The sequence below is a fragment of the Mugil cephalus genome, chromosome 18 (assembly GCF_022458985.1).
Source record: "Mugil cephalus isolate CIBA_MC_2020 chromosome 18, CIBA_Mcephalus_1.1, whole genome shotgun sequence".
NCBI lineage: Eukaryota > Metazoa > Chordata > Actinopteri > Mugiliformes > Mugilidae > Mugil > Mugil cephalus.
Genome location: NC_061787.1, coordinates 9,035,922 through 9,063,526, shown reverse-complemented (window position 1 = coordinate 9,063,526; position 27,605 = coordinate 9,035,922). Strand labels below are relative to the sequence as shown.

General features: G+C 41.8%; 1 protein-coding gene across 1 annotated transcript in view; it reads right to left on the bottom strand.

The window, feature by feature from the left end:
• Positions 1-27,605, bottom strand: part of plxdc2b (plexin domain containing 2b) — a 98,271-nt gene that overhangs the window by 36,986 nt on the left and 33,680 nt on the right. The window contains exons 2-5 of the mRNA XM_047568459.1: positions 26,595-26,809; positions 15,228-15,374; positions 11,451-11,520; positions 3,546-3,668 (exon numbers count right to left, since the gene is read on the bottom strand). Coding sequence (XP_047424415.1) covers positions 3,546-3,668; positions 11,451-11,520; positions 15,228-15,374; positions 26,595-26,809 — 555 coding nt within the window. The remainder of the gene's footprint in view (positions 1-3,545; positions 3,669-11,450; positions 11,521-15,227; positions 15,375-26,594; positions 26,810-27,605) is intronic.

The following is a 27,605-nucleotide window of genomic DNA, read 5'->3' as shown; positions in this document are numbered from 1 at the left end:
ATATTGTGCAGCTTTCTGTAACTTAATTCTTAAACTTTAAATCACAATTCACCACAGAGTCGTCGTAAGGTGACGCCATCATTTTGGGGAAGCACTAAATTAGCTCATGACCATCCAGACAGCAGCTACCTTTAACACCGTCTTGATTTACTGTGGGCTTCGGAGTACGTATTGATGTGAAAGCCATACCCCCTCAGAGTAAGTCATTTGGCTGTCCTCCAGGGCAATAAAGTTTTGTTAACACAACCAATCAATTTTTCCGTCACACACCCAGAGAGCTTCCATCCAAAGTAACTACAGGAGTTTTCTTTTCTGCTGACTAGTTGTACAGGAAACTCTATAATTATTTACATGTGGTGCGTGGAGGGGCTCTGGTGCTGGATGGGGATGTTTCATGAGGAGCTTTAATAAGTCAGGCTCTGATTTTGTTGAGATTTAATATCATGTGACTAATATTTTCATAACTGCAGGGTTAAAGGCCGATCACAAGGCACACAGAGAAGAGGGGGAATGGGAGGAGGGGGTTGGGCAATGAACTAGAAAGTCAGTACTAAATTGATACTCAGGGCACAGTGGGCTCGCTCAGTCAGCTCAGGTTAAACCTAATATAAGTCTGCTTAAAATGCATGGAGCTCGGGAGGGGAGGCCTCCGCACTATCTGGGACTTCCTGGCTAAAAATACAGAGTGTGTGACGAGGCGTGGAGGGAGTACACACTGGCCTTGTTTCTGTTTTCTCTTACAAGCTGAACATGCGATATGAACTCCAAGCAATCAAAACAAATGCAACTCTATTACACCAGTGAATCCTCTGACCGGCAAAAAGTTTTAAGGATATGTTGAACATGCCTAAAATGTTTTTTTTTTGTGTTGTTGTTGTTGTTGTTTTAATTGTCACTGTCTGTGTTTATCCAATGCTAATTCGCACATGTGGTTCGTATTTTATTTATACAGCCCAGCGTCACTAGTTACAAATATCCCAGAGTGATTTATTGTGTGTATAGACCAGCAATGTAGCAGAGAAGAGTAACACAATTATAAGATGTAAGGATATGGAAAAAGCCACTTCCATTTTCACATTTTTAAATGCCACATATGCAGTGATTGTAATGCACCAGAAACTCCCTGGGAAATTATATATATATAAAAAAGATAATAAATGCTAGAGTATAATTAGAATAATGTCAGCACTTAAGATGTCCTATAATGGCAATAACAGCACTGGCATTTCTAGAAAGCTGTTTGCTCACCTATAATCTACTGATTAGAAGTAGCTATCCTCTATGAACAACATCCATACGCTAATGTTCTCTCAGTCTCACAGCTCGTTTAGCGTTGGGACTGATTAGAGAACAGATAAATTCTCCAAACTTGGTGCCTCAGTCGTGTGTTGACGTAATAATCAGCAGCAACCTGCACGGCTGACTGGTGAAGCCAAAAACTGCAGTTCCACATATGACCACTGGGAGATGGCTCCAAAGGTGAGTCAATGCTCATTGATCTGTTAAATTAAAATTAAAGAGTGTACGGACTGGTGTGGAAGCTGCTTTGGTCTCCGTAGATAATTAGTCAGATCAAGGGTTAACGTTGTATATAAGATGGGTCCTTTTTGCAACTTTTTAAACAAACCTGGAGTCAGGCAGAGCCTGGTGCTCCCAAGGCCTCACTTCAAAACACCTTGTCAGTCCATGTGTGATTCATGTAGTTACAGCTGGATGGAGACTTCATCTTGGCAAGATGAATGCATTTACACCTTTTCAACATCTGGCTAGAATTCAGCTGGATTTCCACCCGCCATAAATCCCTCATGGATACAATCACACCTACTTTCTAGAGACCGGATAGTGGGATGCACCCAATATACCAGGCACAGGAAACAAAAGCACCTACAAGAAACTCTGCCATTATAACTGTAATTTGATTGTTCCGTCCTATGTTTTGCAGGTTTTGACATGTCTTCCAGGAAAATTAGACATTATTTTTCATATATTGTTTGATCAACCTGTTTGAGGAAGAAACCTGGGCTTGTTAAACTGGACCCTTCTAACTATAAGCTAACTCCGATATTTATAAATGAATAATGGTTAATAGGAACTTGTCTCGACAGTTGTGTCAAACAGACAGGAAGCGTGTTTTGCCACGGTCCCACTAGTGACGACAATCAAATTCACAGTCTGTCAGGTGCTCAGACACTTTTAACAGTTTTAGGATAGAACCTGACAGCAGCAAGTCATGACCCATCCTTCTTTATTTAGCAGATTTTAATTAACAAAAAAAAAACAAGTGAAAGTTGTGTTTTTGTGAGTTTCACACCATCACTGTGAAGCTTCACATAACCTCCACAGACGTCTCTGCTGTGAACAATGCCAAAAAAAAACAAACTTGTTTTCTCCTTTTTAATGGAGACACTGACTCCTCCTCAGCCCTACACAACATACAGCCCTTATGCTTTATTGGCAGGACACTGACTGATGGACAGTGTGTTGAGGAGCGGTCGGGCTGAGAATCGATCGGCTGCCAGTTTGGGTAAAGTCTGATGAGCTCCACTGCAGAAGGTCACACACTTGGTCAGTCACTCTGCTTCACAGGGATTAGACAGCGATGACAGACATGATGGATAACAACCATCACACACGGTAGTGGAAAGGTGCAGAGAGTGAGGAAGGGCATCAATTCAGTTTAAAGGGAGGGGGAATTTAGGCAGGCGGTGATAGAGGAACATTTAATAGTGAAGAAAAGAGAGAACGAACAAACCAGCATTAAAGGAACAAACACCTGCTTTTAGCTAAAAAGAGGCTAGGAATTCAACCTTTTTGGGATCCCGAAATCCCTGTCCTGCCCCCGTGCGACCAGTCCTCAGGGAAGATCAAAAATTTGCTTGATTTCAAGCACTAGATTAGTGGTCTAGTGGCAGCTAATGTGGATCCATCCAATAAGCAATAAACAATAAAACCGGGAGTCAGCTCTCTTAATAAAATACGGTAAATTACCGTAAAACAGCTGTAATTATAGCTGTAATAATCCTATTTCTATAAATGTCATATTATCTTTTTTAAAGAATTTTATTTTCACGGCAATTACAATTACACTACGGACAACTAAAAATCAACTGAAAATAACTTTTCTAGATGATCTTGTTGTGAGAATATTTGTGGATTTAATATTCAGATTAGATGAAGATGAAGAGGAGAAAAGTCTTCTGAATTTTAAAATGTTGTTTTGTCTATTTCCGTCTCTGTGTTACAGCCTTTAGTCATAATAAATATGTACAATAAGCCGCCTTCTATGTGAACTTTGCCCAGTAAACAGCCATATTCACACATACTGCATTGTGACATATTTAGTTTCTAATGCTCACATTTATGCAAACATTTTTTTTAAAATACATCATGCTTACTGTTTGGGAATAATATACTAAGATACATCCCCTTTTATCAACTTAAGTGTAGTTTTGTAGGTGTTCACCTCAAACTTTTCTGAAACCGGAGCACGACAGCGTAAATAACACCTACGCATCCCTGCTGTAAACAGACATTAGCGTGCTCACCGTTGTCAAAGTAGATGACAGTCGAGTTCCTGGAGACACTTGGGTCAAAGTTTGCCATCAGGGGAGCGATGTACTGCGTAGCTGTTAGCATCCGATGGACCACGTCACCAGTGTAGATGAACCCTGAGGGCAAAACCAAGAAAAGACACTGCATATTACTCTCCAAAGGACTTGCTTAGACACCTCTCACATTGTTCATCATATTTTTTACCCTTAAGCAACAATCTTCACCATCTCGCTCCTACCTTTCCACAAACCGCAAAGCTGTTACCTGGTGCAGCACCTTTCAGGAAGACAACACGTCTGCCCTCCAGTGCAAAGCTAAAAACCTCCTCATTAACTTCTCACTCTGTCTCTGGCCTCTTGCTGCAGGCAGGTTAAGCTAGCAGTAATGAACATTATCAAAAACAGAAGGGCAAATCAGAGGGGCTTTAGAGGAAGATTTGCTGAGTGAGCACTTTTATAATAAGCACACAGCGCAACTGCCTATTCCTGCACCTCTACCCCTCTGCACCATCAATCAAAGACAGCGACGAAGAGTCCGTGACAACAAAAAGGGGATTTTGTTAACTTTTCCAAATGATCCGTCTCCTCAACGAGTCACAAATAGAGTGCTCCGCAGAGAGCGACGTGCTCCAGCAACGCAAACTGGAGCTGCATCATTTAGCAGCCTGTAAACATGGTTATTAATGGATGCCAGAAAAGAGAGAAAACGCCCATTATTCATCACGAGGGAACGGCCTTTGCATAAAATAATCTGCACCGATGACAACAGAATCCGGGAGTCTTAATTTCCCCTCTGACGAGTTTAACAAAGTCAGCGGTTATTTGAAGATTTATTCAGACTTTTTGTTCTCGCTCTGACTTTGCCTAATATTGCAGAAAATATCCAAAGAGACGTGAAGCTTTGCAACCGTGTTTTAATTAGGGGTGAAGCGATCTTTCAGAGTATCCAGTATTTGGAAAAGAAGTAATAATGTTCTACATAAAATTACTTTGACAACTCTAGACCTTTCAGAACACAGCAATTTGCAGTACATACAAAAGCTGCAGCTTACCTGAACAACTGTTTGAAGAATTTACAGCGATACTCAGTGTTGTGTTTAAATCTTTACCCCAGACTAGAGGTTGAATTTACCACTTTTGCTCTTTTGAAAATTGAGAAAATATGTTTTTCTTCAGGTTGGCTGAAGGTAAAGCAATGTGGTCCGGACATCTACTTTTACCAGGAATGATTTCTAGCTTCTTCTGAGGGATCCACCGGTTTCTTTTTAGTGCACAGAGGAAGGTGCCATGGCAATTTTATCATGGTGTAGGCGCTTGTGGTTCCCTGAGGCTTGAGGTGCTGGTTGGACCTTCCAAGGAAAATGGCGAGAGACTATACTGTTATATTAGGGACTGTACCATCCAACATGTAAGATAGAAATGGTTCTGAGTGCACTGTCATCTCTTGGTGTACTTTTGAGCACCTGTTGGTTGTAGAAATTGTATTTTATGGGCAGGAAATGTCTATTAATGTTGATTATAATAATCTAAAGGTTGTATGTGCTGTTCAATACCGACCCTAACTAATAGTGAAGGTACAGCAAGCAGCCTGGAAACAATGCGAATCAGCTAACCTGGATATGTCTGTTGGTAACGAATTCTGCCTCCCAGCAACTGTGCGACTCTGCTTGAACGTACTGTATTTTGAGATTTGGAATTTAGAAAAAAAAAAAGAAAAAAGAAAAGGAGAAGAGCTGAGAAGTAAAAAAAAAAAAAAAAAGTGAAGCGATCTCTTTGTGTCTGAAGCTCAAGAGAAATACTGTATCGAAAGTATCTGCCTGAGGAGGGTAGGCAGAAGGAAAAGAGGATTCTGGGGGAAAATTTTCATTGAGGGCAGGCTTATAAAACCCCATTTCATGTCACCATATGTCTCTTCATGCGCTGGGAGGGCTGTAAAAACACATCTATCACTTTGGAAACCACAGGCAGAGCATACCATGAAGGAATCAATCTTTCCCAAAGACCTCCCAGCTCGGAATTACTTCGATATCTAGAGGAGGAGGAGGGGGGGAGAGAAGATATGACTTCATTTAAGTCCTGAACTCCACCTGGAAGAGGAGTGAATGAGGAAAAAGATGGAGTCTTGCAGACTTACCGTGGTTACAGTTAGTTTTATCTCTATAAAATGTGCATCGTTTGACACCTAGGTTCTAACTTTTACTGTTTTTACAGCTTTTATACGGTTCTGGTAAAGACTGGATCAGACTATTATAAAATCCAAGCTGCCAGGACAATGAGAGGAAAAAACAAAGAAATAAATAATATCTATTAAATTATGTCTGTGAATAACTATTACTACTACTAAACTGTGTAAATGAGAATACCTGTAGGCCAGAATAATCTTTTCAAACTCCATTTACTGTAGATATTTTTCCCCCGAAAACCCCACAAATATGTGATTAATGACATATAATGAAAAAAATCCTTTTTCGTCTGATTAATTTTAATTTAAAAACGGGAAAAGGAAAAGAACCATTGATCTCCAGCTGTGTCAGAGCAGTTTGGGGAGCAGTTTGACGATAAGAAAAAGATTGAAAATACAGTATTAGGATTTGGTGTGTCATGAATAGTAGATACATGGATATTAGTTCATTAGCAATAGTCTTAAATAGATTTGTTGGGTAATATGCTCATTCTTTTTCTAGTCAAGAATTAAATGTAAAGAGTGATACTGCGTACCAGCAGCTAATTAGAGTTGTCTGTGCCTTTTTTTTGTTGTACAAATTAAACAAACAACACAGAATATAACGTGCTAATTATTGAGCATTAGGTGGTTTTAACTGGATTTAGCTACTAGTTTGGTGCAAATTGCTTACTTGTGCTGATCTCCCACTGCAGAAATACTTCATTACAAGTTTAAAAAAAAAACAATGTTAATCGACTAGAGGTAGGTAGTAAGTCAGAAAAAATGAGTGATCTATGTGAATAAACTGTATAGGGTTGAGTCTGGGAGAAAGAGGACACTTCAGCATGGGGGGGGGGGGGGGGGGACACAAAGAAACGCAACACAAACTTGATGTAAACATGTTTGAGGTAGAACAAAATCCCGGACAATTTTAAGGGGAGACAGAGGACGTCTTATCACCCTAAAACTGTAGATCAGCTGGCATGGTTCACATGGTTTACGATAGCTTGTAGCTCTTCCTAGCTTCCTAGCCTCCCAGCTAATTGTTGCTTTTCTGGCTCCCCCTTTAAAATGGTCGCATATCGTATGTGCCAGCTAGACATAGGCACTGTGATGTGTTCAAGTTCAATGTTTTGGCCCAGACACTGGGAACGTAACTACTCATCCGTGTATGCTAAATATGAAGCTACAACCAGCAACCTTAGCTTAGCAGATAGCCTGGGATACAGTGGGAGTCAGCTATGTTAGCTATGTTAGCTACGTCATTTATGCTTTTGTAGGAATTAAAAAACACAAGACACAACAAGCCACCTTGAAGTGAAGGGTTTTAATCGGAAGCTAACTCGAGGTATCTAATTTTTGCTTCTGCTCTCTCTTAAAACTTTTACTTTCAATTAAAGTTGCACTTGTCGTTAGCATAGTTCAACTTTTTTACAGTCATCGCGATAAAAGTAAAAGTCTAAACCTCACGTATGTCTGCATGTATGTTTTCATATGTAAGTATAATGTGGAATGAAAACAAAAACTCAAGTGAAGTGACTCAAAATTGGACTCGCTCTGTGCACAGAGCCAGGTTGTCTGTTTCCCTCAGATAAAAATCTTGTTCTTTCAGCGAAAAGCAGATAGGAGCGCTTAGCCTTTGTTATGTCATGGTATATGAGTGTAAAGAGGACAGAACATAATGAGGCAGGGTTGTTGAGTCTACCTATATAGATTAAGGGAAACACAAACATGATGGCAGTTTTTTTTTATCAGACTTTCTCCAAACCAGTTAACACACATTCCATCTCATCCCATATTTACCCAACATTCGACCCAAACATGTTCTCCAATCGCCTTTCTCCTGCCTTCACTTTCAACTCCTTAAGAGACAAGAAATCCCCAAACAAAACACACACTTGTCTGGAAACATAAAGCCCAGAGTTGAAGGGCTTTACTTCTGTGTTGCCTCTGCTTCAGAGCTGAAAACACAATCTGACTTTTTTGACAGTCCAAAGGAAATCAGACAGCCACTCAATACACTGAGGGCGCTCGATAGAAGGGCGAGTCATTACTTTTAGTCGTCACTTCTAGCAGAAGGAGATGGGTAGTAGTAGATAGGGGAGAGATGAAGTGTTGTAGAGGAGGCAGGGCGAGTTTACGGAGGTGGAATAGAGTCAGAGATTTCTTTAGTCGTGTTTATGTGTGCTGCCGTCCAAAAGGACTTGGACTGTGTGCGTCCAAGAAAAACACAAGCAGGAATCAGTGGACCCATCAGACTAAATCTTCACTTTATTGGACACTGTGTTTAAACAAGGTCTTTGTTCCTGCGTACTGAGCTGTGTTTAATTTACAGGATATTCTCTGTTTATCACAGCTGGTTTGAGTCAAGCGGAGCTCAGACAGGATGTGTACACACACCCATATTTTAAAGGCCCTTCAACACAACTTACGGTAACAGTTTTTTTTTAATCAAAATAATGTTTTACAGAACACATTGTTATATATTATTCTAATATTGATGAATGAGCAATACAAACATAAGGCCTATTATCTTGTGGCTCCTCAGATGCATCTTGCTTTAAGGCTTAAAGAACTACCAGCAACGATGGCTAAAGGTAACGTCACGTCACGCTATCTGTGTCTGAGCCAATACATTGCACTTGAACACACCACAAAGAGTCAAAGGTCAGCTGGCATAAACCTTTTGTACCCGTGTGAGATACCCGCTGAGCTACAAAAGCTGCTGGAGCTGGACTCTGAATACACTTTAATCATTCCAGACGATCATGTTGTTGTGAAATTATCTGTGGGCTTGAATGTTCAGATGAGATGAAGATGACAAATGAGAATCAAGCGCCTACGATGCAAATGATTCAACGTTTTGGAACCTGCGCTGGACAAACTCCGGAAACACCAGCCCAACACCAACAAATGATGCTTCAGTGTGTTTAAAAACCTCATGTTGCTAACATCGGACCAATGTAATAAATACTAGAGTCTTTCTACCAGTCTGTTGTAGCGAGTGCCCTGTTCTTTGCTGTGGTTTGTTGGGGGAGTAGATCCAGCAAAAAAGACTTAAGTAGGTTCAACAAATTGATCCGGAAGGCTGGACATGTTGATTGGTAGGGAGGTGGAGTTGTTTGTCTCAGTGAGGGACAGGAGGACACTGGATAAACCGCTCTCCATTATGGACAATCCATCCCATCCACTACACCAGGCACTAGAGGGACAGAGGAGCTCATTCTCCACCAGACTGATTCAGCTCCACTCCCACTGTGAACGCTGCAGAACTTCTTTTATACTAAACTCTATCCAGCTATATAACAGCTCGTCTTTTCGTATCAACTAAGCTACTTTGACCAATTAATGTCCCTTGTGGATCATTAAAATCTAAGTCTATTCATTATGACACAGGATAAGATGCTACAATCCCTTGTGCCAAAATCTCATTTAGAAGCCCAGTCCGACTAGAAAATCAACCAGCTGGCTAACAGTCAGCTACCAGCTAGCAACCAAACAGAAGACACCTGCTACCTAGCCTAGTCAGCCTGACAGCAGTATGTTTGATTTAACTTTGGCATCAGCGCTTGTGAGCACAAAACATCTGGACAAAACAAATACGGTATGCGATCTGTGATCTGATGAGATTGTTGAGACGTTTCCATAAGTCTACTGCCTCATGCCAATACAAGGCGACAGCTGGCACGGTGTAACGCCACAGCTGGATATCCGTCGATACAGTTGGCAGTGGTCGCTGACAATCACTGTTGTGTTTACACCCCAGTTTTGTCAGTGCACAGCAGATGTAGTGTCCTCGCTATTTAGAAACCCAATGAAAGCTTAAAAAAGAAACACAAGCCAATCAGAAGATATAAGCAAGATAATAGCAATATTAGCATAAGATAAGCTATATACTGTAAATACATAAGAATATTTGAACTTGTGTATTATTCGCATAGCTTAAAGTATATTTTAAACAGCACTAGGCTGAATTTATGATAGGGGGATCCCTACTTAATCTCTCATTAGTTTGGGGGTTCCTTGGCCTGAAAAACGTTGAAGACTCCTGCTGTAGGTGGTGGGCCTGAGGGTCACTGGTTTCCCTTTTCCAAGCAAGACAATGCAGCTTCTTGGTTAATACATCAACGTTTATGATTAGTCTAGAAATAGGGTGAGTAGAGATGCTGTTCCTTCCTGTTGGAAGGGGAAGGTTGAGGTGGTTATAGCATCTGGTGAAGATTGACTCCTGGAGGTTTAAATCTCATTAATTTTCATCTAAACTAAGAGTTTTTGGAGCATTTACATTGAGCTGTAGGTGGAACTGGACCTGAGGTGTTTGATAAGGCCACCGGCCAACCCAACCTTGTTGCACAGATTCCTCCAAGTATTTGAGGATTGTCTGCTTTACTGCTTAGAGAGAAACTAGCCCTGAAAATAAAGAAGTGAATTTAACTGTGACTCTGCTGCTGCTTTGTCACAGTCGGTTAAGGAATTATCTTCTCTTGCAGAGTTTCAGCGTAGGAAGAGAAAAGAAAAATACTTGCTGAAGTGAAAACAGCGACTTGCTGACAGAAATGAAGGCAGGGAGAAACGACGGTACAGTGGTGGTGAGCGAGCGGAGGACGAACTGACTGATAGGGCTGAAATGGAGTAATATGTGGAGGGCGTCTTGGAGACAAAGCCCCTGGGGCCTGTGAGAGTCAGATAGCTCGTTCCTCCTCCTCCGTTTCCCCCTCTCCTCCTCGGCCTCGTCTCTCCATCTCTGTCTTAAAATATGCAAATTCTTCCTATCTCCTCGTGGAGTCTGTGCCGGTCTATTCCTCCTTAACAGCAAACCAGAACGTTTCCAGAGCCAACTCGGCTCTCAGCGATCGAGTTTGGAAACGAGACACAGATAATGATGACGTTAGGAGACACAACAGATTATTTCTTTATTATTCTGGTGGCATTTAAACGCAGCACGCCTCTGAAATAGTTGGGTAAGAACAGGGCTTTGGTGTTTGATGTGATAATAGCTGGTTGGGGTGTTGCGGTTTCGCCGTTAAGACTCAAGTGGAAAATTGCTTTGCACACTCTGGCGAACACGTCTGCCGTGTCACGTGTCTCACCCACACATCTTCTGATACCCCTACCTCCCGATCCGTGCCTATCAGGGCGCGCTGGGCCACTTGGCAGAGCGACTCCTGTTTCCAGTCCAAACCCACTGGTCTTGGTTTCTCCTCCAGTTAAGTCTGGTGCTGGGGTGCAGGGAGTGGTTTATTTTTTTATCCCCCAAGTCTAGCAGACTATCCCGCAGAGGTGAGAGCTGTAAATGGTCGTGTATCAAGCTGACTGCTTGGCTGGCAGAGTGTTGATGGTGGTTTTGCACTGTGGGTTTTTTGCCAGACGATGCTTTTTAACCCTGAATCCTTTGATTTGGATTCCCAGAAGCAACAGCTGATGAAATAACTCATCGCTTGATCATTTTTCTGCATACAGAGGTGGTAATTTAGCACAGCAGCGATGAAGCATTTACAGGTTCACCAAGTATAGACACATATATATATGTACTGTGTGCACACACACAGTTGTTCTCCATTTCACAAATGCATCTGTACTCCAGGCTTCTTTTTATAATATCACCACATTCCCTCCTAAACCCAACAGCAATAAAAACTGTCTGTGTACACTCTAATATCCCGAGCACATACAATATGTCCAGCAATAACACTAGTAACTACCAGTGAGAGAGCCAAAGAACAGTGTTCACTTACCACCAGTCGCCACAGTGATTTCACGCAGGAAATGTCCATAAAAAGGGAAATCGAAGGACAGATTAACTCTCTGTGAGGGGAAGAACAGACAGATGAGTCTAGTCAGGGAGATGAATCATCAAAAAGGGTCTGCTGTTTCATCTAAAATCAAGCCAAGGATTTACATCAGAAGAAAAATGTGGAAAAGAAATATTAGCATTATATTATAATTCCTCCTGTTTCTATATGATGGAGCTGCTGGACACTGAATTTCCTGCGGGATAAAGAATCTATCTAGCTAACACACATCCATTTTGACCAGAGAGGAAAGAGTAGAACAATTTTCAGGAATGACTGAATAAAAATATAGTCATGTTGAGATACTTTCAGCTATTCTACCAATGTTTCTCTTTTTAGCTATGCTAATGTTGTGTTATCAGAGTTTTAGTATATCAGTGGTTTAAGGTCAAATGCTTGTAAAACTTCATGCTAATGTTGTTAACATGTTAAACTTAACATATAACATGGTAAACCTGCTGCTAAACAACTGTATTGTTACTATCTGTGCCTTAAAATGGGGTTGATTTTACAATAAAACGTTGACATGGGTAAAAACGGGAGCATTGTATGTGTTTGTAATGTTGACATTACGCTTTGTAATGTTGTAATACAGCTGTGAGCCTATTGGGATTTTCAATTTTAGTATATATCAGAGGAGAATATTTATTTTTCCAACAGTTTGATCCTTGCATCCCTTTCCACTTCCTACATTAAACTTAACTGGTTGTTAGCATGCTAAACTGTTAGCCACCAGTTGCCTAGCAACAGCGCTCTCGTGACTCACAGTTGATGGCACCCATTGTATGCACGACTTCCCATATTATAACCTCGAGTTTATGAGTTATATTTGAGGGCGTGGGGCGTATAAATGTATATTTAACTATGAGTATACTAATATTAGCACTTATTAGCACACGCTAAGAGAAAGGTCAGTCTTATGGAGGTGCTAGCATAACTGCACCCTCTTAAGCTGCTACCATTAAAGTTTAGAAACACTAGAAAATGTTGAGTCGTCACATTGTTGAGGAAAATGGTTGAAATGAGGAAAGAGTTTCCTGAAGTTATATCTGCAGAGACTTAGCAAAAACAATTTTCCAATTTCTATAATGTTCAGCTTCTAACTTTATACATCCCTTCGTCTTAACTACAGATGCCAAAGTTTTGACTTAATTTTGACTTTATTCATCAGTTTTCTATTCCTGGTAGAAACATATACTTTCACATGCACGAACACATAATAAAGTTATCTTTAAATAAACACAGCGTTCCCGAATAACCACAACAATTACCGCAATCCACGGCCTTATTCAGTAATCGTTATTTTATCCCTGGACTGAACACGCCACAGCCGCTGCCAGAAAAAGTTACGGAGCTCGACAGTCCTCGGTAAACACGCAACAAGCTCCTAGATTATTCAGGGGGGAGTAATCCTGTGGCAAACCATGATGAATCTCACAGATTGTGCAGCCAATCCAGAGCTTAACTTCGCTGCAGTCCTGTGATGTAGCTGACCTCTGTGGTCGTGTTTTTGTTTTATGACCTTATTAGCCAATTTCTTTCAGCGTCTGGGCCAAAGCACTGGCAGGCAGCAAGCTCTTGCAGATTTTTATGCAGGTTCTCAGGACTATAATTGCATCCTATTAAACTGTATTTGCTTAAAACATTAGTCTGCTGACGCGTTGATGCACAGGTCAGTTCAGCACAGATGGGCTTCACTTCTTCTTGCACCATAACTCACGTCTCCTTTTGACTCTGAATTGCCTTGGCTGACTGTTGAATTGGGAAATTCACTTATTGATTTTTCTTTTTTTCTTTTTCTTTTCAGACTAAGCCCAAGTCTGAGAAACTTTACCTCCTATACCATTTGGAAAATAAAAAGCCTCGCCTCTTAGTCAGGGCGTTGTGAGGCTAAAATGAATAGCTTGCCTTAAAGTGCAGGGCCCAATCCATCATTAAGTGACTGAAGACTCGAAGAACAGAATGCACAATGTGGAATCTTACTCTATCTCCTCCGCAGCTATTGTTTACCCTGGGTGCTTTTTTTTGCTGTTCTGTTTTTCTAGTCCGTCTGCTGCTGTCTTATGTGACTTTATCAGTATGCAGCTCACACGGGTCACCTGCTTTATGCTGAGGTGGAGGGAGGGAAGCTTTCCAACTTCACTGCAGAGGAGTTTTTTAAACAGTTTAAATGCTGTTTTCAACCTCATAATTCTAATTGTGTAAACTACAACCACTCACTGGGGGCTTGTGGATTAAAGTTTGCTTTAGCAATACAGCTGAATAGCTGAACACATCCATGCCTCACATGTGGACTTGATCAGTGTGAAAAAAAAAATACAGTAATTTTTTTTTATTTTCTTTTATTTTAATTTTGAACACACGTCAGTGCCAAAACCAGCTGTGTGCACCGGGTAGGGCTGGGTTTCAAAACCCAATTTTCCCATTCGAAACGATTGATTCAAAATATCCGATAACGGTTCGTAAAATGTCTTGGGACTGATTCTTGATGGAAATCTCGCAACGAGTTTGTTTTGAGGGAGATCCCAAAGCAAAAAGAAAAATGCCGGCTAGAGAAGAGCTGCACGAAAGCGAAGCCATATGCAAGATGTGAAACGAGAAGGAAAACATTTTGGAAATTACCACAAGTGTCTGGAACCAATGACAACATTAGTTTTGCGAAAATCCCTTTCATAACTATGTAATATTGTTTCAAAACTCATATATCTCAAACTGAATCGGATACCGAGCGGCACTGGGACCTCGTGGACTGTAATCAAACCAATTAGTAGCCGTGACTGATCAGATTTCTTTTGCAGTGTGTGTGTACACACACACCCAGGCATTCAAATAAAACAAACAGGTCTCAGCAAGTGTTTGCGTTTCCCGCTATATCAGGTAAATTGTCTGATCAGATAAACATTGTCAAGGCAGTGGAGCGTCACATTTAATTCTCGGTTGAAAAGTAGATCTGGTTACTTCCCACTGACCTTCACGGTGCAGAACTAATAGTACGTAAAGATATTTTGCATCTGAGAGACGTGATCTAATGGCTATTTCCATCTTAAAGAGGAAATATGTAAAGATTAAACGATTAAAGGGGCTAACATTAGCTTGTCTAGGCAGTGTTGTTGCTTTATTTTAGTTGTGCAAACCTGTTTCACCAGTGGGCTTTATCAGAAAGGTCAGAGTTTCCAAGATTTGACATGTTTAGTAACAGAAATAGCCAGGCAGTACAATTTTACAACACTGTATGTCCCAACATCCTTATCTTTTTACTACACCCCTGCATTTCCAGTCGTCTGCTACTGATAGCATTTGTGGCTCCTAGTTGCTGACAGTTGCCTAGCAGCGGTTTTCCCACAAATTAACTCTTATAAAAGAGTTTACGCTAAATTACCTCCATATAATTGATGCTTTTTCTGTAGTGAGTCTGACACTGAGAATCCCAATTACTATTCTTTTTTTTTTTGACATCCATAGCAGATGATACCAAACCGAAGTGAAAACTTTTCTCTTTGCTCGCTAGAATAACATTTCAACATGGGGTAGGAGTGTTCAATCCAGGTTCAATATTTAACACACTGAGAATGTCTCTTGCACCTACTAGACTTTTTAAATTGAACGAAATGTGTATTCCAGCCACTTTAATTAACTAAATTTTTGTGTCTTAAAATTAGCCAAGATACACATCCAAAACACGTCTCTCTGAATCTCCTCTCATGCTGTTTGTTGACTCACCGCTGCTTGTCTGTGTGTGTTGGAGAGAATCCCGTGGATCTTCACCTTGTCCTTCTCCAGCTGGTCAATATTTACCCACAAGTCCTTGCTCATTGGATCCGACGGGCTGTATGTTTTGGAGGTGTAGTAGTTGTGATCGGTGTCCTCCTAAACGGCGACAAAAATGCACAATGTGAGTTCACACACTTGATTCAATGGAACCACGTAATACGGCTCGAGGGAGAAAGAGGATATTATTCTGCTTTTATTATTACAGGAGAAATGTAAGAGAAAGAGTTATCCTGCAGCTCGGTGTTATCTCAAAACGTGGGAAAGACTAGAGCCAATTTAATTTGGCTGCAGCAGAAATGTCCTTTAATTCAACTCTTTCCGTCAAATCACGATCAGCAGATGCTCTGGTTTTAATGTCGCCAAACCAAAGCAAATAACCAAGAATCCAATCAACTTCTTCCCAAAGTCAATCCTTTTATAAGAGACACAGTCATGGACTTTAACAAGCCATGTGGGAAGAGGGCTGTCTGATTTTATTGTTTCCCGGGCAGAATTAGGAAGAATGCGCGTGCCGCGTCTTCGCCTCTGGTTCTAATGAGAAACCTCACAGCAGCTTCCTTTATCTTAAACACTGTTAATGTTTTTTTTGGGGTTTTTTTTGTCTGGACAGAGTCAGGGAAGCTGTTTTTGACTGCGATGTGACTAATAGGAACTCACACAGCTCCGTTGATACTTTGATATATCGTTGGTATTACTCAGAGCTACAACGAAGACCACGAGACAAACATTAACTAAAGCACGATCCCTCGCTGTTCGGTTCGTTTCAGATTTAAGGATTCATATTTCCCTCGGAGGGTTATAATCTAATATCTCTGCTCAATATTCAGCCTGTAACATTAGACAAAGGGAGATAATGTTTCAGGTTTAGCAAAGCCTCTGTGGGATTGATGAATATCAGAAATCCAAGCAGAGTTCAGTAAATGTTGGTGGTTTTACTTTTGATTAATTTGTAGCTTTGAACAAACATCGCCAGAAGCCTTTCATCGCAGCTTTAAGAGCAGACGGGGGCAAGGAGGCACTTTCCAGGCAGCCTTATTCAGCAGATTACTTTCAGAAAAGAAAACGGGGCCACTTGTAAAAGGAGCAGGCATAAACGCGGGGCTGTAAAGTTTCCTGCTAATCAGCACAAGATGATTTCGGTCTCGCGGAGAGGGGCCGAGGGAGATACAGGCCTCGGAGGTGAAAGAAGCCAGCTGGCAGTTCTGTGCCTCAGGGGGGGGGAAGGAGAGTGAAGGGGGAGGGCGGGCAGGTTGCCATCGTCCAGCCGGGTGTAGGTGGACACGAAGCTGTGAGGGCTTTTCAAGAGCACAACAAACGGAATACAGGGAGCCCGACCAAAGAAACGGACAAAAATACACACATGCCGAGAGAGCTCGGCTGGAGGTTCGTAGGAGGAAGGTTGTGTTTCTTCAAAACAGTCACAAAATGTGCCAGCAAGCGGAGTGTAATACTGGTTATCTATGTGTGAAAATACAAACATGGTGTGAAATGTGCTACCGCGCTAGCACGGCCCTCACGGGGAAAATAGAACAAAGATCGCACAGCATCTGGGCTCAATTGCATTTTTTTTTTAAAAAAAAAAATACATTTTAAATCAAAATTCGTCCAAACTCTTGCCCCCCCTTTGACCTACCGAGCGCAGAGCAGCCACATTCATTAAACATCGAGGTACCACTCACATGCCTTTTCATGAAAGCTGTCCAGCGGCGGGCTAAGTCATGGGTGACATTTTGACAAGCCTAAGCCTCAAGAATCCCCCTTTTTCACTTGATGGTACGGTGAGTGTGGAGTCACCCACATATGCACCAACTCCAACTGTCAAACACACGCTGGGAAATAATGACAGCCCACATCTTTCATGACGAGAAACCCACTGTGGTTTTAGGCGAAAATTAATCTTTCACTCACAAAATATTCTTTTTACCTTTTTTTTTTTTTGTGGATAAATCTAGTGGGATGAAGACGGAATGAGGCGGGAGACAGGAATCAAACCTGCACCACTGCAGGTGAATATATTTTATGGGATATATTTTCCTGTAAACCTGCTATATCAGGTTTCAGAAAACACCTGTATTGTCGTGTTTAAATACATCTTTTGATGAGCCAGGACACATGTTAAGTTCTGGTTAGGGATCGGGCTGCAAAGCCCCCGCATCCCACCTCTACTGGGAGACACCTTGTTCTCCACTCGGCTCGTCGACACTCGCTGACCAGTCCCTCGTACTTGGAGAGCTTCCTTTCAGCGGCCTCTTCCAGGCGATCCTGCCAAGCTCCAACAGAACCGCTTGTTTGGCGGATTCACAGAAGAGAACAACATCTAGTCTTTGGTCACAGTGCGGTTGGGGAACTTCAATGAGTTACAGTAAAAACATAAACCACTAGGGCTGAGTATCGGTCTCTGTTTGACTCCATTCACTTCAATATCAATTCATTTAGAGATGGTTCACATGTATTTTACTGAATTATGAAAGACATTTACACAAAACTAGATTTTTCCACAATATTTGACTAGTTTCTAGTTTCCCATTTTAGACATGGTTTTGATTTTGTGTAGCTCTCTGTCTTTAACATTTAAAATTTAAATTCAATCAGCTTTCAGGTCCGATGGTGCTCTCAGTGCTGTAACTTCAGTCCTGTTCTGAATCTTCCTCATAAGTGGACTAATCTCTTTGCCAGAGATTAGTCGCACAAATCCCATCTTGCAAGGCTACAGCGAGATTCCTGATGAGACGATGCAGAAAATAACGTGCAATAAGCTCCAATAAGTTTATGAATCATTACTGGATATTTCAAAATAATATCGGGTGGAAAAATTTTTAAAAACGCCTCCTTACAAACCACGCATTTCTTCAACATGGGGTCCGGGACCCCTATGGGGTCCGCAGAGGTATTGCAGGTGGGGGTCGCAAAATCTTTGGTTGATTGGACATTTCTTATACATATTTTTCTTCAATTTTCCGGCACAATTTTAAATTTCTTCAAATGCACATGAACATGTAACGCACAATATATAACTTATATCTTTTACTTTACAACAAGTTGCATACCGACCCTACTGATGCACAGATTTGAAATAAGAAAGCGAATATTTGAACCTGTGTATTATTTGAATAGCTTAATTTTGAATGCAAAAATGATAGTAATAATATATTTATAAACAGCACCAGACCAAGTTTAATGTAGAACACATATAGTAGGTTGGGGTCCCTACTTAATCTCTCCATCTGTTTGGGGTCCTTGACCTGAAAAATGTACTTTTATCTATGCATCTTGACTGGATACCGCCTTGTAAAAGTATGTCAGATATATTTTTAATAAAATACAAAACTCCGTGGAGATTAGTTCCAGTTGATCCACACAGATGCTACGCAAGTGGAGAGGCAAAGCTCAGAGGAGGGTAAAAACACATGTCAGGATAGGAGGACTGAAACTGAAAGCTGGAGTCGTCCCCTTTATAAACTCAAACCACGCATATAAATATAGAAAACAGAAACTGCTGCTGATAATGGACCATTTTGTGTCAAAAACAAAATGCAGAAAACTATCCCAGATTCACTCCCATCTCTGTCTGGGGCATTTACTCAAGCTGCCCACTGCATCAATATTGCATTATACTGAGACCTGAATATCTTGTGCCAGCATATTTCCACTGCTGAACAGCTCCATATAGAAGACGAGAGAATAGAATAGAGGAATGTAGCTCTTTGCCTTTATGAGATTATTCTGGGTTGAAATGAAATAAGATGTTTGAAACGTTGCTGTTTTTTTTTAAACCGTGTTCTTAAGAAGAAGCTGTGGATGTGATTCACTTGGGTTTTTAAGGGAATAAAGAAAAAATCCAGTAAAAACTGTAATCCCCTGGATGCTGTTCGACGAGGGTGTGAAACTTTGGATGAATATTTCAATATTTTGGGATTAAAATGCTTGTCGGCCGACTTTCTTAAGACACAACGCCATCCCGCACAGTTAAAACATCACATAGTCCGTTTGAAAAAGCATTTAAAGGACACCATCGCTCATATGTGGAGCTTTTCTTCAGCTGATAATGCCTGTCATCCATTATTCGCTGCTGCGCTCCGTCTCCTGCCAGTTGCACCAGCTTGACGGTAACAGTGGTGAAGCATTAACATACTGGTCTGTGCTGCACCAGACTATTTCAGATTCCCTTCAACAGAAGAATGGAAACAGAACCAGTGGTCTTCATGAATACAATGGCTGGACTCTGAATGTTTACATGTGGAAAATATTCCAAACCTCAAGAAGACATGATGGCTAGATATATTAAAATCTCAGTTAATCACTAAATTATGTCCATACATTTTCCAAAAATTGTAAAAACACAAACCCAGAGGTGATGTCTTCTGACGCATCATCTTGTAAAACATCAATCCAAAAGACAATGAGACTAAGACCACATATCAAATCACGTCCTTTTTCGTACTTTTTCAGTTTTGATTACATAAGTTTGTTGACATTGACAAATATGTCCACGTAATCTCATCTCAGCCACAAAGCTGAGTGTGAAATGAGGAACACTTCCCGCCTTGTTGTCAACGGTAGCCATCTTGGCTAAGCAGCTGAAGGTCAAGGGGCACAAACCAAGTTCAAAAACGGCTGCAGGAAGGAAGACGCAGCTGTTGTAGTTTAAAAGGAAGTCAAGTTTTACATGTTGATTTACAAATTAGATATGAAAACCCTTTCACAGGTTGGAAACAATGTAACGTTTTTTTGAGGGGAGGGGCTTAACTGGATGCAACACATCTCAAACACTACAGCCTGTAAACGGCGGTTAGCATATTTCAATGGACTGTTTCAGCTGGAATCACCCATTATGCTCCAGCAATTATCTGCTGGGCCAATCAAATAATTTTGGCGTTTACATGGACCATGGACAGAAAACATGAAAGAATGCAATTACTGCAATTATTGAAAAAAACTAATTATTGCCTTAATCCAACTTTAACTGGACAAGTGCATGTAAACATGTTACTCCAACTAAAACTGGAGTTCTCTTTATCTGACTGAGTCACCCAGATAATGCGATCGGATATTGATTTTCACCAGCACATATATGCTTAGCCTGACTTTAATTGGACAATGTGTGTGACCCCAGAACAAAAACATCCAAGAAAGCCGTAGAAGAAGGTAAACTGAGCCAGTAGAAGAACCACCTGAGAGAGAGTCTGCATCTTACCTGCACCATTAACATAGTACTAACCCACTGACAAGACACATAAGGCCACCTGGTGTGGAGGAGGAGGACATGTTCCCATCACTTATTCGATTTTCTCCATTGCATGTAAACTGGGACAAGGATCGCAGTCAGAAAGTCGAATTTCGAGCATAGCTCGATTAAGCTGTGCATGTAAACGCACCGAGTGGCATAGTCACACATGATAAACTGAGTCTGTTTGGCTCAAACTGCTTGTAGGACTATCTACTTACATGCAGAGCTACTGTTTCTCTATATTGATTGAAACATACCCCAAATCCCGTGTCACTCATACTACAACTGAGTCTGGGTACACTAGCCTAGATAATATAATCTATTACATTGTTTGTGTTTTCACTTGTTGCAGCATCGTCCTCTAAATGCTGAGAATATGTGGACAAATTGACAAAGACACTTTCTTGGTTTGCTTGTTTCCTCTGTTGTCTCAGGGTCACTTTACCTTGCACTTAACCTGGCCTCAGCTACAGTGTTGCCATAACATTATTTTTTTGTGAATGTATATTTAGTCTAGAATTTGTGGCCAGTTTTTGGAATTACATATGAATAATGAGATCAGAAAAGGCTTTTACACATGTTGTTTTGGAGCCAAACAGGCTTGGCAGAATTCGCCAGGGCCAAAGAAGGACCTAATTCGGATCCTCTACAGCTCGGGAAAGGGTGGATCAATTTCGAAACTCCTAATAAATATCAGAAGAAAAAATTTTAAAAAAGCGATAACTGAATAAATTCAGTACGCGCTCTGAGGTGAAACCAGGCACCTAATGCATAATTTAAGTGAACTCTCTTCTGTGGTTGGCGAGTACCGCTCATGAATTTAGCTCGCAAACTGTCAGATGTGGCTGTACTTTTACTATATTATTCACAGACTCACAACATCAGCTGTCTTTGTTCATCTGATATGAAATATAAACCGATGTGATGGCGAACCGGGCTGAGGAAAGTCCACGACCTCCCTGCAGGCAGCTAGAAGGGTTCATCTGAAGAGCGTTTCCTACACAGCAACACATTATCCTCTGGGAGAAGATTTGACAAACCGAGTCGCGAAACAAACGCTGAGGACAAATGTAGCACAGGGAATTAGGCAATCAGAATTAGCAAGCTTGCCACCGCATTGTGCGAATCCCTTCACGCAAGAAAGACAAACACACAGCGAATGTAGTGAAGCATGTAACCCCCCCGAAGAGCCTCCTGAGCTGTAAAGTCCCACACATCCAATAACAACTCTCCGCCATAAACCGCACTCTTATTACGACGCATCAAAGTAGCTAAACAAACACAACAACAGCAGCAGGATGGATAAAGCCCCCCGAACACTCGTATATATGCTTTTTACGCTTTCACTGGCAACCTGACACGCCTGGCACCGGTTAAATCATCCGCCCTGACTGTAGTTCAGGGCAGATCAAGAAGATCAAGGCGCGCAAACGACACCGTGATGTGTATGTTTCAGAGGGAACGCGAGGAGTTTGTGTGTCATCCGAGCGGCTGCTGCACGTCGTCCATGTGTGTGTGTGTGGTTTGTTTTACTCTTCCAAGAGATAACACTCAGTCATAAAGATAAGACCTGAAATGGTGCCACCTGACAGCTGCACGTAACTTGATACCTTTTTTGTACTGGAAGAAGAAGAATTATTTCTCAGCTGCTTTTCCTGAGAGAGTTTCTTCCAATTTTTCTCCCATTACAGGGATTTTTATTTATTGTAGTTAGTAAAGCCCCAATGAGGCAGATGTTGAGTTTTATATATTTAAAATTGGCTTGACTTTGGTGTGTTTGGCGTGCAGACATTATGGTTTTGAAATGGTGTGAATGTAAAATGGTTGTAATGCATTTTGTCTCAGTGAACCAGAAGCATCATGCGTGTTGTGGATTAATCTACCAGGACTCAAAGAACAATAAACATTTGAAAACCATGGATTGAAAATTGTAAATAGTGAAAAAACTAAATAAATAAATCAGTAACTTACACTCAGTATTGATGATACTTTAGAAATGTCTAATTGTGGAGATTGTCTCGCCAACTTTATTGTCTCCTAAGCTCTATAAAGTGGTTTAATTTAGATAAAACAACTGCTTCTTTGTGTACTCACAAAAAAAAACAACAACCACACTGCATTAGGAGTGAAATGTAATTAAACGTTTTAGTTTCAACCTGATAGTGTCCTGCAAAATTCCTCTAGGCCATTTTTTTTTTTTTTTGGAAGAACTTAAAATATATATGAGCTCCTGGAAGGAGAAAGGAAAACTTGGAGACAAATAAAAGCCAATCAACAGTCAACCGCCCCAAGTTATTAATGACAGCATCTCTGGACCGGCAGAAACAAGACCCGGCCTCAACTCACTGACGAGTTCGCACAGTTTCCTCTTCCTAGCAGTGACCTGAAGACACCTTTAGCAGAGAAGCTATTTAATCTGGGTTAATGATCCGGAGAGCCAGTACAGTGAGCAACGGGGCGTCAGGCAGTCTGCTGTTAAAGCCACAGTTTTAAACCTGGATGCCTACATGAGGTGGATGTGTTGTTGGAAACCTGCGCCACGGCACCAGTTAACCCAAACACAGACGGAGCAAAGACAAAGACGGAGGTTTCTTAACTTCCGCAGAGCAGACATGTGATTTGCGGGAACGAAAGCAAACAGTGATTTATCTAGTCAGTCAGCATTATTAAATAACTGCCATCTGGGACGATCGGTTTTCTTACCCGCACAGACGACGGCTTTGAGGGAATAGTTTGACAGTTTTGCAGATATGATGATTTGCTCTCCTTGCAAAGAGTTCAACCCTTTCAACATATGAAGCTGTTTGCTCGTCGGCCATCGCTTTCGGAGCTGACAGCTGGTCGCCAGTGGACGTTCCAGGCTCTGGTTGCCTAGGTAACGCTGTTATATCTGGCTGAAACAAGCAGAACGTGATAATGTTGCCAGCGCACGTAGCAACAGCACTGTAGCCACCGTTTAGCTTGCTATCAGCGTGGTGAACTTGGCCGTAGGAACCAAAGCGATGGGCGGCGTTTCCTCGTGGTAACCATTTAGGGAATTATGAATTTGAGTTATAACTTGGAAGCATCAGTAGCATCACCACACGAGACTATGGAGGGACAGCGGAGCTCAATCTCCAACACAGTAGTTCAGTTCATTATATTTTAGTTTCATTTTATTTTTTCATTTTTCTTGTGTTTTTTTTATGTGCAACTCAGCTACCGTGACCAAGCAACTTCTCTTGTGGATGAATAAAGTCTGTCTAAGCCTACATGTCTGGAAAATCTAGCCAGAGCTTTAGTGTAGATGATGAGACTCCAGGCTAGATCCACCTACCCCATCCGCACCTTAACTTTATGCAAAGCAGACAGATATGAGAGTTAATACCAAATATTAAACATATTCCTTTAAAACAACATTTGTGTTAGTGATGCCTTGCTGTTCGTTGTGTGCCTTATTTTATCCTGGGGAAATTTGTTCTTTACATATTCATTCATAAAAAGAGGGGAGTAGAGGGCAGCCATCCGTGCAGTTTCAGGAGTTAGGTGCCTTGTTCAAGGGCAGTTAAGTCATGGATGTAGGGGTATTCAAACCCCTTAGTCTCACGTCCACATGCTCAAAAGGTCTGTGTCTCTGTTCACTTAACAGAGACACAGACACAGGCCTGCAACATAAACTATGTAGCATCCACACAGAGAAATTAATCACCAAACACAAAGTATTTTCTACAGACGAATTGTAATTTAGACTTCAGACGTTTAAAGTTTTGATTCATGTTTTGTTCTCACAGGAAATCCAGCTGAATAGTTACAGCAGGTCGACGGCGAGCAGGTGTGCGCCAGAAAATAACTCCTGGAATGCCATCGCGGAGCCACGATATACGGCCGAAGTGTCAAAGAGCAGATTTTTCTTTCAAGAGGACGCGCTCCCCCTCGTCCATCATCCGCTTTCCTCGTTTAAAGCTCATTCGGCGTGGAGAAGACGCTTTCTTAAATCCATTCGGCTCACGGCGGGGCGGGAGATCTCAGCGCGCCGTCTGCTATTTATGCCTCCTGAATGCGAAAGGCTTTTCTCTCGGCTATAAAGCGCTGGTGGCAGGGGAAGGACCGCGTGCGTTGGGTAATGACAGCGAAGATGACGGGGGATGTTTGCGCCGCGGAACTGCTTTTCCGTTCGGGCAAAAACAAACGAGCCCGAGAGATGGAAAACAACGACGGAGGACGTGTTTGTGTGTCAGTGTGCTGGTATGCAGGCACAAGAGCGTGTGTGTGTGGATGCGGCGTTTGAAGTGGTGTTCACGCTCGAGTCCATGCGTGTTTACAGTTGTGTGTGTGTGTGTGTGTGTGAAGCCTGAAATGCGTGCATGAATGTTTACAGCTGACGATCAAAGCTCCCTCCCTCCTCGCTGTGAACCTGGGATGATTAGAAGCCACAGGAAAACTTAACGAGCTGTCTAAACCCGGGAGGCCGCCATCATTATGACTGAACTTCTCGACGAGGCGCAAAGGCAAGAAGGCGCCATAACAGCGGACGCAGGGCGATGCCTTTCATTTACATAGACGCAAATACAGGTCGACCGTGGCTATTAATCTCCCGCAGAAACAACCCGTCCTCAGTATGCTGTAGGAGGCCGCTTAATTTCCTGTGCCGGTCTCTCCGAGGTCAAATTTAAAAGGCTGCAGCCCCACACAGAAGGTAGATGAACACCTGAGGGCCAAGCTTAATGCGATATAAAATATTAATCCTCCGAGGCCCCTCCTCATCTTCTTTTTCATTACTAAACATCCACTCTTCGGAGGAGATTTATAATTGCTCCAGGGAGGGAAGCGACCATGCAGTATTTTTAGGTACAGCTGAACAGAGGGTGATATTGATTCATTTGCTTCATACAGGTTGGATTTTATTTTTTATTTTTGTTGCAGTGAGGTTTGAGGTTGACAATAAAAATCCCAATTGTTTGGCTTATTTTGCGGTTTTTATTAACATGTGACTTAGTAGACAATGTGGCGTGACTGTGTAGTTTATCTGGTTTACAATAGAGACTTCCAACCCCAAAAGAAGCAAACAAGAAGAATGGAAATCTGAATGTTTATCATTTAAGCACCTGAAAGACCTCAGGACTTAACATAAAAAATAAATGAATGAATGGGATCACACCGTTAACCAGCTGTTCTCTAGATAAACAGAAACACTAAAATTTAATATACTGGATTTTTTTTTTTTTTTTTTTTAGCCAGATGTAACCAGACTTAAATCTTATCCAAATATCAGTCTTGTAACTTTGGGATGAGCAGCGATTACAGAGTAAACTCTGCATGGTTTGTTGTAAACAAATTCCACAGAGCAGAGATAATGGGTATGTCTATGTTGCTGTTGATCACCATGTAAATCCTGCCCAAAATGAACTGATCTGATTGGCCCGGGGTCCAAACAACTCCCAAAACAGCGACTCCACACCAACCTCCAGCCGTAAAGAAACTGTGGGCAGAGTAAGAACTATGGATTTCAGCTTCCTTTCCCACCCTTTAAAGGTCCCAGTGAATGTGGAGATCAGGCCAACGCCTCATGCTGTTTTTAATGTTTTTTTGAGTTGTTCCTAAACTGTCTTTGTGTCTGTGTCAGTCTGCATCCTGCTGGGGATGCCTGCCGCCATCATCACTGCTACGAGGTGGGGGGGCCTGGTCTGGTCTAGGTGGGTGGCACATGTCTAAGTAAAATCCACGTGAATGAACACCAGGTTTAAAAGGTTCCCAGCAGAACACTGGATTGTCAATGTTATTAACTTGTCCTGTCGGTGGTCATAATGTTGTGGCTGATCGGTGTACTTCACTGCTTTTTGCTAACAGATAAGTGTATGTTTCCTTTTTTTTAAAAAAAAAAAAAAAAACTGAAATTAATGAAGTAAACAAACAGCCAGGACATAAAAGAAATTACTGAGCATCTCTAAGAGTGCGAAGTTTAATGACCTTTAAACGTCACTACAACATAAACAAGACGCCTCTAATGAGCAGCTGAACTGTATAAGATCCTGTGATGGAAATACTGGCGACTGTTTATAGCCTCTCTCTTTCCCCCTCAGCTCAGTCCCTATAGTGGTTCTGGAGAGTACCTCTATCTGGGAGCTGTTGTCGGTCTCCTCCGCTGACATCAGGCCCGGGAAGGCGTCGGGCTCCGGTTCTGGGTCCTGGTCCTGCTCCTGGCTGGCCCGGTTACTGTCCATGTTGCGAGGTTTTGGCGGGAGCCATCTCCTCCACCGGTGACTGTACAGCTTCACGTCCACTCCTGCATCCTCGTCCCCCGCCTGCACGTAGGAGTAAGCGACCCCTGAGGAAAGAGGAGAGGCGACGATCAGAACGTGTAACCAGAGACATTGAACTTGCAAAACAAATATCGTTGTTTTACAAATTGCAGGGTTGCGTAGCTAAACTTTCACTAAAGGGGCAGTCAAATGACAGACGGGTGCTGTTTAAGCCATTAGTCTCGTGCCCCTTTCTCATCACTCACTGTCTCTGCGGATCTTTCTCTGTGCTTTAGGGAAAAAATCTCTCAGCCTGAAAAACATGCACATTAGAAGTGACTGAGCAGCCGTCACGCAGACCAGTGGGCCACAGTCACAGCCAATCACCCCCCATCCCCGAGTCTCAACTGAGACACCGGTGACAGGTGAGAAATGGTGCCCACGTAAATACCGACTTGACTAACCAAGAATGAAACGGGCTCCTGGATGTGAGGAGAAATGTGCTGCGTCATTCCATTTAAGTTTCCTCAACTAAAAAGTCCCATTTTTTCTTCTGCGAGGCTGAAGGCAACGAATTACTTTGACAATTTCAATCACACCTTTTCATTTATTCCTTTATTTTTTTCAGTACAAGCATTCAAAGTCACTGGCAATGCAGTTTGTATTTTACAACAATAAACATTCACATCACGTACAGGTGAAAAAGAAAAAACTTGAACAGATGGCAGTAAAGATTTACTTTCGGATTCCGTTGGCGTAACTTGAAGGTTGCCTATGCGGAGTTTCGACCTCCAGCAGCAACATGAAGCAGTTTTTAATGAGTAGTTTGTTGTTTGTCTCGTGCATGCACGCAGTACTCACAGCATTAAACTTCACAACAGG